Source organism: Otolemur garnettii, unplaced genomic scaffold, assembly GCF_000181295.1.
Source record: "Otolemur garnettii isolate 467f Iridium unplaced genomic scaffold, OtoGar3 scaffold00231, whole genome shotgun sequence".
Classification (NCBI taxonomy): Eukaryota; Metazoa; Chordata; class Mammalia; order Primates; family Galagidae; genus Otolemur; species Otolemur garnettii.
This window is the reverse complement of record NW_003852626.1, coordinates 1,500,560-1,510,716: the sequence shown is the minus strand read 5'-3', so window position 1 is coordinate 1,510,716 and position 10,157 is coordinate 1,500,560. Positions and strand designations below refer to the sequence as shown.

The window sequence follows — 10,157 nt, the reverse complement described above, 5'->3', positions numbered from 1 at the left end:
CGGGAGCAGCCAGAAGCAACAAAGTAGGTGTATACACAACATTGTGGAAATAGCTCAAAAACATAGTGTTGAGTAAAATAGTAGGGAACAGATTCACAATCCAATATGATCTCTGTAAGTGTAGAATGCATACACAAAACACTACTTGTCTTAAATTAACAAGGATCTATATCAAACATATTGTAGTTTGTGCCTAGAAGAATAGAATAGGAGCTGATAAAGATAAGAAAAATAAATACAAACTATGTAAAGGGGCTTTGTAGGGACTTATAATGACAATATATGCTGAGAAACGAGGAGCAAAGTTAACTCAACTCTCTACACCTGAGGGAAAATAACTAGCTAATAGGAATCTGGCTGGTAACCTTAAGGGGTTTGGGCATTTGTGGGGTCCAGGATGCATGTACAGAGACTTAAAAGTGCATCAGAGGTTCAGGGAACAGTATCAAGTTGAACGTGACTTGTAAAGGTGGCTGGGAAGAGGTTGACATATTTGCAAGTACTGGGTAATTGCATAACATCTTACATGTGGAAGGTGTAATCATTCTAAACAATACCTTCCCTTGTACTGCACTGGGGTTAAAGATAATGCTCTGCTCCTATTCAACCTATGGTGGGATTCTTGTTCAGCCCTATTAGGGTCTTTGCCTCCTGTGACTACTACAAAGTAGGACCTCCAGTGAGTCACTCCTGATAACTATGATCTCCTTGATCTACCTCTTTAAGCTGGAGTTCTACTAGCAGCAATGTCGCTGCTCTGGCTGGGAGTGGGGTGGGGAAAGAATAAGAAGCCCAACAATGTGTGTCATTCTGGGGTAACTGCCTTGGACAGTTCATCCCAGTTTTGCCAACCCATTGCTGCCAGTTAACTCTTACCTGTCACATTACAATTGGAATCATTTCCCCTTCTCTGACTACCCCTCCTTCACCCCAGATTGGGTCATGTTCCACTGTCATAGCTGTGCCTATCTTCACAGACTTTAGCATAGTTGCAAGTCCCCGTTCACTTTTTTGATAATTCACATTCACATACTCACCTAGGTTCCAAGTTCAGTGCTGGCGGTCTTTTGCTTACCAATGTCTTACTAGTACTTACCACAATGCTTGGCATATGGTAGGTGCTCAGTAAGTTTCTCAGTTGGTTACAAGCATTCCAGGCAATGGGAACATGGATCCAGGTCAATATAAGCACAATGCAGAGGAGCAAAACAAGGGTATTTTTTTTTTTATAAAGAAGAGGGTAATGAATTGCAAGAAGTGGACACTGCTTGTGTGATTGCTACCTCCATGCCTGCACCACCCTCTGGTACAGACAAGATGGGCATACAAGTAGGGGCAGAAATGCACTTTAAAGAAATTAACCACTGCTTAACACATTCTTTTTTAACCAAGTAAGAATTGAGGAAATGGGAGTAGGTCAGTCAGTGTTGGGTCTGAGGAATGGCTAACATTTCCAGAGGTCTTGACGCAGTGCATTGACCCTGAAAGGGGATAGGATGTCTCCACAGAACAGACCCAAAAATCTTTTGATGGGGAGGGCGTGACTCCTTGCCCTCTGCCTCCAAGGGTCACCGTGGTTGCCACTGTTACTAGCTCAAAGTCTTCTCCAATCTAATCCTTCACCATTATTCTCATCCTCCACCCTCCTACAGCTCAATCGGACCCTGCACTTCTTTGAAAAACCAAACCAAATATTTCCCTCCAATCCAAGCGAGGTTTGCACCTCGATATAAATGAGCATTCTAGTCCTCGCCAGGCGACGCGAAGCGGTACAACCTGTCACCTCCCTTCCCGCCTTCCCGCCCTCCGCGGAGCCTGCGCATGCCCAGCTTGCGCCTTACGTGGGACCGGCACGCTAGTCGGCTCCCAGAAGTACGCATGCGCGCGCGCCTGGCCCGCTAGGAGAGCGAGGGCGGGGCTGAGGAGATGAGCCGGCAGGAGGAGGGGCGGTGTCGGTCACGTGAGTTCGTTTCAGTGTTTACACGCGAAGCGGGCCGAACGTTTGGCCTCAGTCAGGCGCTGGGCTCCGTTTCGGTTTCACTTCCGGTGAAGGACTGTCTCGGAGCGGGCGGCGGGCCGACGGCTAGCGCGGGCGGCGACGGTGACGGTGGCGCCGCTGCCGGGGGGCGTGCGGAAGCGCGGCGGCGGCGGCAGCGGCGGCGGCGGCAGCGGCGGCGGCGGCAGGGCTTCGAGCGCCGTTGGCTGCGGGCGCCGGGCTCGAGCAGTGCTGACGAGAAGATGGAGGAGCTAGTGGTGGAAGTGCGAGGTTCCAATGGCGCTTTCTACAAGGTACTTGGCCCCATTCTCGCCCTCCCTGCCCTCCCTTTTCTTTTCGGCGTTGGTAGGGGGCAGGCCCGGGTTCCTCATCCCTAGCGCCGCTTCTGGGTGCCGGGGTGCCTTCGGCGGGATGTTGTTTGGGAAGGAAGGACTGGACTTGGGGCCTATAGGAAGCCCCTCGAGCCCCGCGCTGTCTCCAACGAGAGGCCCTAGCGCCTATCGGAATGAGAAACGGGCATGAAGAGGAGGCTGCCCTTTCGAGGCCAACCTCTGCCAGGGAGAGCTGGGGATGGGCGAGGGCCAGCGGCAGGTAAGAGATCCCGGCGGGAAGGGCTGGGATCGGCATTAAGTGACGGCGACGGCTTATTCCTTCTTTTCCTAAATATTCTCTCCCAGTGGGATCCAGGCCTGACGTGTGGGTAGTTGTAGAGGAGCTGGGGGCGCTTCAGTCGGGCCGCCTCCTGCGGCGCCAAGAGGATGTAAGGTCTCCTTTGGCTTTGCTTTTCCGGGCTGGCATTGGGACTTCGGAGAGCTCCTCTGTTCTGAACGAGGGGTGTGGAGATAAGAGTAGTAAGAAGCGATAGTCAGCACCAAATTACAATAACAATTGATTTTTGGTGCCTTCTTTTTGTGGATTTCAGAGGGGACTATAGATCCAAAACTTTCAGAAAGACTCCCAACATACATAGAGCAGTGAATTAAAGAAGTTGGTTGTCGTGAATATTCGCAAGCCTCCTCCCTTTCTATAAGTCGAAGTAAATTCAGAAATACAAATATTTCAGTGTCTAAAAACATTAGCAACTCTGCTACTTAAAAATTGTGTTGTGTGAGTCTCTAAAGACCTAAATATTTCCCATGAAACTTCAGAAATTAACTGAGAGTACACTATTAATTGGAAATATTTGTTTTGGGCTCTTAAGAATGTGACCATATCTCCTTTGAATTTGTAGTGGACTGGATTGTTGGAGCTTTAAGTGCTTTTTTAAATCACATGGTTGCAGGTGAATTAATATCTTGTATTTATTTTTAAAGGGAAGATTAAGAAATATCAGGTGTGCCATAAAAAGTATACACATTTAAAGCCATGTTATCTGTTATTTTTCAAATTTGAATTAAATTATGATAGTAACGTGTAGTATGAGGTTTTCAACACCTCTTCTAGTTGCAGAAGTCAAATACATATTCAGTATTACAATTTTAATAGTTTTTTTCTCTCTTAAAAGGTGTATATATTTTAATGATACCTGTATTTTGATGTAGCAGTAGTGTGTTTATTGATAGGACCCATTATAGAGCTAGTGATCTATAAATTCTCATTTCCTCTTGAATATTGTAACTTCTGTAAGTAATATACCACTTTGCTACAGAATCTTGGGAAATGGCTATTACTATTGTCCACAATTGTTTTTTATTTATTTTTATTTTTTTTTATACCATTGTCCACAATTGTTAAAGTTATCATAGGATAACTTGAACATTTCAAATAGGACACATTTGGCTATAGGAAAATAAACAATTGACTGTATTTAACATACTGTATTATATATGTACTACTTTTGTGGAGACATTTGGACATCAAAATATTTCATAAGTGAGTAAAGTATGTAAACTGTTCTGTACTTTTAGCAGAAAGATAAAATCCTTTTCTGCAAATGGAAGCAAAAAAATAACTCTGGATTTGTGTTTGTAACAGTCTCACCAATATAAAATTGTTTTAGTTGACTCTGTAGTCAGAGTTTTAGCTGCATTTATTTCATTGATCCATAATTTCTACCAGTTGGTTTAAGATTGTTCAGGGTCGGGGTGGTGCCTGTGGCTCAAGTTGGGCGCTGGCCCCATATACTGGAGGTGTTGGGTTCAAACACAGCCCCCTGCCAAAAACTGAAAATAAAAAAAAGATTGTTCAGGGTCCAGGATTGGTAGTTTTGATCACTAGATTTATAGCACTTAAATATGTGAGTGCAGGCTAATGACACCACTGAAGTTTGCTTGCCATAGAAGGCAAGTAGCACATCCTGGTCTGGAAGGATTTATTGTTTTCATCTCTTCTAGCAATCTATGATTTGCTTCAGTGATTTTGCTTGCACATTCACTGGAATATAAGAAATGATCTCTATTTTTGCTGTTAATCCCTCCTTTCTGGGTTTTTTTTTTTTTTTTTAACAAAGTTGCTTAATTTGAAGGGGAATTTAAAAAAAAGAGTAGGTTGTCCTTTAGTTCTGTGAAGGGAATATATACTTGAACAAATATGTGCAGAGAAATTACTGTTACGCTTGTTTAATTAAGGTGGATTTCTAAGAAAACCTAAAATGATTGATACTGATGGAAAAATGGTTTTCGTAATGAAAAAGGTTGAAATTTTTACATTACTTATGATATTTCTGTGAGTTATAAAAGTAAAACAAAAGTAAACTGAGTTGCTTGTCCAATGGGATGGACAGGAAATAAAGAAAAATGAAAAATGAACTCCTGCAGAGAAATGTTGCATTTATGGAAAAAGAAGTAGAAACAGTGCTCAGAAAAATTAATAGAAAAAGTTTTAAAAAACTAAACATATCAAATGACTTTAGTATAATCTAATTCAGATTTTCTTTGCCTAGCAGGACCACCATATTCCCAAGGATAATTCTCTAGCATCTGAGCATGTTGTCCAAAGTTTGCAATATAAACTGAATACAATATATGCTGGGAACTGTTTGGTTTTTTTTCTCCTTAAAAAAATAGTTCAGGTTCAGGATTCCCAATGAACAGAACCATGAAACCTAAACCCTAAGATAATTACAACTCTTGTTTTTTTCCCCCCTCTGGTGTATATTCTTAAAATCTTTAAAATTAGATTTAGTAACACGTGCTACTACCTTTATGCTTAGGCATTTCTTTTACTTAGAAAAACTCGGTTACATGTACCACTTCCAGAGCTCTAGGGGTATGTTTTTTTTAAAACATGAAGACACTGCTCATAAAATCTTTACAAAGCATTAAAGCATTTTCTAAATGAATAATGTCAAAGTAAAGTCTTTATTCTCCGGACATCTGCCCAAAATAATGTCGTTTTCTTTGGAGTAGGAGTTACAATGTGTTGAGAATGGTAGTGAATTAGCTCCCTTTTAGATGTAGAATGCTTATCATTGCAATACAAATGCACTAATTCTCAAATTCATAGGTTTTATGTACTAGTATGAAAATTACTAAAGATGGATAAATCACATGTTGAAGACATTAGATACAAAACCTTTTTGTTTTCTGAAAATACAGTGGCTCATAGCTGATTCATTATTGTGATAAAGTGTAATTATACTAGATTGCAATTTCATTGTTAGATTATACTTATGTTTTAAGTTTGGGATCTGAGGACAGACTTTCATTTGGTAAATATTATGGCAACCAGCAGCTAAATATGATAAAATAAACAAACAAGAGGAAAGTTTCTTTAATGAAGATATTAGTAGTAGCCTAACATGTCATTTTAGCTATATTGCCTGTTGGAAATCACTGTTGTACTTTAAATAAGCTTGCATAAGGTTTATAAATGTGTAAGTTTATAAATAAACTTGTACAAAATGCAAATAAACTTGCATACATGTTTTCTTTGAAGTTTCTTAAGCTAACTTTGCATAAAGGTGTTATTCTGTACTTTCAGGAAGTGAATTATTCATGTCAGCCATGTTTTTATTTTCTTTCCAGAGTCCGAGTTAGTTTAATTTAGTATCTCTGTGGACACATCATTTTTTCCCCTTTTCGTTTTTTTTAAAACTTTTTTTCTTTTTCTTTCTCCACATATTCTAAACCTTTTTTCTTTTTCTTTCTCTATACATTCTAAATCCCTTTTGAACTGTGCATTTTCCAATTCCATATTCAAGTAGTCTTATAACCTCCAAATTATTAATTAAATGCAAAATTCATTGGTATAGTACTTGGGTTTCTGATTCTTGCCCATAGGAAGGTGCTTTCCGAGATGATTAGAATTATGGTTATAATAGTTAACAAGTGCTGAGTGTTTTCTAGGTACTTTGCGCTGTAAATTTATTAATTCTCCCCCACAAATTTGAGGTAGCATTATTCCCATTTTTTGAAGCTGAGAATATAGATATACAGAGATTATGGTAACTGATTTACTACTAAGTGTCAGAGTTATTAAGAGTGGGATCTGGGCTCAGAAATCAGGCATCTGACATGAGTTTATCTTGAAGAAATTAATTGAATTTGATTTCCTGCTCATGTTTCAATTTCATTGGTGTCTTTGATTGCATTTGTTACTACAGTACTGCCTTAGGATCCTATAACTATAGTTGTAAGGATATGTTACCAATTTTTCCTATAGATACAAAGCTTTAATAAATATTCAGTTTATGTATTAGCTTCCGTTTGTATTAACTTTTGCACTTTGACATATATTACTGTAATTCATGTGAATGTCTGTTAAGGAAAGATAAAGTTAAAAATCTCTGCTTTCATTACATTGAGATCTCATAAAAACTGAAGTACTCAAAAGTTACAATACAGACACATAAGGAAAATTAATAACTCATTAATACTGTTTTCTCTGTATATGTCTGTGTTGTCTTTTGGTGAGGATGAGCCAGAAAGAATTGTACTTTTCTTAAAATTTGTGATAAATGCTTTTATGAAGCCAAGTGTTCTGGACATATGCTGTTGATTGGAAGGACTATTGATAAAGTTTATTGTTGCTGTTTGTTCATTTATTTATGTCATTAGTGTCCACGTACAAAGGGGGACAAAGTGATAACTCGCTTTATGTATGAGGCCTTTGATTTCATTCATATGTTATAACAGTTCATATGTCCCTATTCTTTCCTGCAGGTATTCTTTAGGAGGAATATTTTACAATGCTGTAAGTTTTTTTCTAGTGAAAATTATCATAGCACTACATGTTCTGTCTTCAGTAAGTGGTAAAAGCCTAGTAATACTTCCTCGGTATATGTATTTAGTGATGGTTGGGGGTTCATTCCACTTCTATACTCAATACCTTTCTTGTCACCATTGTCTCCTAGTTGTAAGATAACTAAGCTAAGGGTGTAAGGTATAGTAGGGGAATGAGAGTTTACCCTAATAGGAATGGCCTTTCTGTCTTTGTTTCATTAGTCCTGGTAATGTAATGTTTAAATTGGATAGCTCTAGTCATTATATGCTTTAATTAAGTGATTTTGTGATTGCCTCTTTGGCTCAATTGGCAATAAATTATGGGGATCCCATAATTATTTTTTTTTAATTTTCTATATAGTCCCTCCAGTGGAAAGCCTGTATCTATTAACTGTACTTCATCAGCTTTTTCAAACCCCAAATATTTTCCATCACATTTCTTTCTTCCAATTATCTAAATAACCTTTTAGTATTTAATATCTTTGTGACTGTCTTTTCTTTTTTTATGTCTGTTTTTAAAGCTTTTTTTTTTTTTTTTTTTTGACAGAGTCTCAAGCTGTTGCCCTGGGTAGAGTGCCGTGGAGTCACAGCTCAGAGCAACCTCCAACTCTTAGGCTTAAGCGATTCTCTTGCCTCAGCCTCCCAAGTAGCTGGGACTACAGGCACCCGCCACAATGCCCGGCTATTTTTTGGTTGTAGTTGTCATTGTTGTTCGGCAGGCCCAGGCTGAATTCAAACCCGCCAGCTCCAGTGTATGTGGCTGGTGCCCTAGCTGCGGAACTACAGGTGCCAAGCCTTTTAAAGCTCCTTTTAAGTGTACTTTTTGTTGAGATCTAGCGCTTCCAAGTACAAGAGCATTTATGGTTCTGCATCTTTTATAAGATAAGCTCTTCCCTATTTTATCTCTCATTTATTTAGCACAGCCTGTGTAATTTCATTACTCACAACAAGCTTAGGAGGCTGGTCCTGTTTCTTACTTGCAGACAGGGATTTGAGGATCCAGAGATCATTTCTTGGGATTCCCATAACTCTTATGTGGTAAAGCCAACATTTTGAACCTAGGTCTGATTCACAGTGCCCACCACAACATCCAGCTACTTTTTTTTTTTTTCCACAGAGATGGGGTCTTGCTCTAGTTCAGGCTGATCTCAAACTCTTAAACTCAGGCAGTCCACTCACCTTGGCCTCCCAGAGTGCTAAGATGACAGGTGTGAGCCACCACTCCCAGCCCACAGCTAAACTCTTTTCAGGCATCCTCAAACTATGGCCTACATGCTATCCAGCCCGCCAGGTTTTTTTGCTGCCGCTGCCTGTCCTGCTTAGCAGCCGACTTGTCCTGCAGTCCAGCCCTCCAACGGTCTGAGGGACAGTGAACTGGCCCCCTGTTTAAAAAGTTTGAGGACCCCTGTGTCTTAATCATTGAGTCCATTGACATCAATAAGAGTTATAGCTATCATCCAGTACTATGTAGTTCCCTTTGTGCATTCATTTAAATTTGTTCAATTTACCCTCTTCAGAAACCTCCTGGGAATCTCCTTAACCAACCAAACACCCAACTTTGATAGGGATTACAGCAAAATATATTTTTCCAAGTTAGGGATGGGTGGTGTAATAGTGCTGTAGGGGTAGCCAGGGAAATAGGATATGGGGTGTTAATGGAGGGTTATTGGAGAAATTTTGATGAGAAGCAGGAAAAGGGAAGCCTTGTTAGAATGAAGGTTTAATAAAAGGCCCTAGAACACACATAAGAGGATGTATTTGTTCTTGGTTTGAGTGCAGGCCAGAGGTAACATATGCCTTCTGCCTCTGTATTCACTTAATATGCAAATGGTGGCTAAAAATGACTGATTTTGAAACAGTCATATAAACATCCATATACAGATAAGCCTCATTAACTCAGAAGGCAGTGGCGCTGTTGGGCTCTGATGATTACTCAGTCCATTTCTGATACTACATCCGGAATTGCATTCAGAGCCTGCAAAAACTTCTAATTTCTTTTTGAATAGTCACAGCACTTGCAGTTCTTCCTCTTTTGAGGGAATATTTGATTTTAGGTAATAGGCAAATGTGGTGAATAAATACAATCAAACTGGGCAATGTATTTTAGGCAAATACAATAAAATAAAAATGTAGCAATGTAGTCATAAGGCTAACATTGGAGTGCTTTTATAAATGTTTTAAATCAGTGCTATCTACTACTAAGATATATGTGGCTGTTGAGCACTTGAAATGTGTCAAGAGTGAATGGGAGACTGTATTTAATTTTATTAATTTATATGCAGGTAGCCGAACATAACCAGTAGCTGCCATGGAGGACAGCATGGGTGATAGTATTGAAAAGATGCTTGATTCATGGAGAACAGTTCTTCACTCAGCTGTAACAAGGTTCTTTTAGTTGACTAAAGAACTTAACATTTTTAGCATATAATATATAATAAGGAACTGCCAAGATATGCCAACATTGTAAAATTTCATTTTATTTTTTGTCACCCTTGGTAGAGTGCCATGGTGTCACAGCTCACAGCAACCTCAAACTCTTGTGCTTAAGTGATTCTCTTGCCTCAGCCTCCCAAGTAGCTGGTACTATAGGTGCCTGCTCCAAAGCCTGGCTATTTTTAGAGAGAAGGTCTTGCTCTAGCTTAGTCTGGTCTCAAACTCCCAACCTCAGGTCTTCCACCTGCCTCATCCTCCCAGAGTGCTAGGATTATAGGCATGAGCCACGGCACCCGGCCAAACATTATAAAATTGTAGACAATGATGAAGACAAAAGCAATGGCCCTTTTTTGTAGATAAGAAATCAGTCACCTCCTAATAAGAGTTTTGATTTTAATTCATAATATACTCCCCCCCCCAAAGCAGATTGGTAATTTGTTATTAGCCATCTTGCAAAGGTAAGGGAGAAATGGGGCCAGGAGTAAAAACCTTTCTACTCTCGGGTGGCACCTGTGGCTCAAAGGAGTAGGGTGCCAGCCTCATATACCAGAGGTGGTAGGTTCAAA

At 39.9% G+C, this 10,157-nt stretch overlaps 1 protein-coding gene across 5 annotated transcripts in view; it reads left to right on the top strand.

Moving 5' to 3' along the window:
* The first annotated feature begins 2,091 nt into the window (after nucleotides 1-2,091).
* FMR1 (fragile X mental retardation 1) overlaps nucleotides 2,092-10,157 on the top strand; it is a 42,719-nt gene continuing 34,653 nt past the window's right edge. For all 5 annotated transcript variants that reach the window (XM_023508208.1, XM_023508206.1, XM_023508207.1 and 2 more), the window contains exon 1: nucleotides 2,092-2,289. In XM_023508208.1, the coding sequence (XP_023363976.1) occupies nucleotides 2,239-2,289 (51 nt within the window). In that variant the 5' untranslated portion in view covers nucleotides 2,092-2,238. The remainder of the gene's footprint in view (nucleotides 2,290-10,157) is intronic.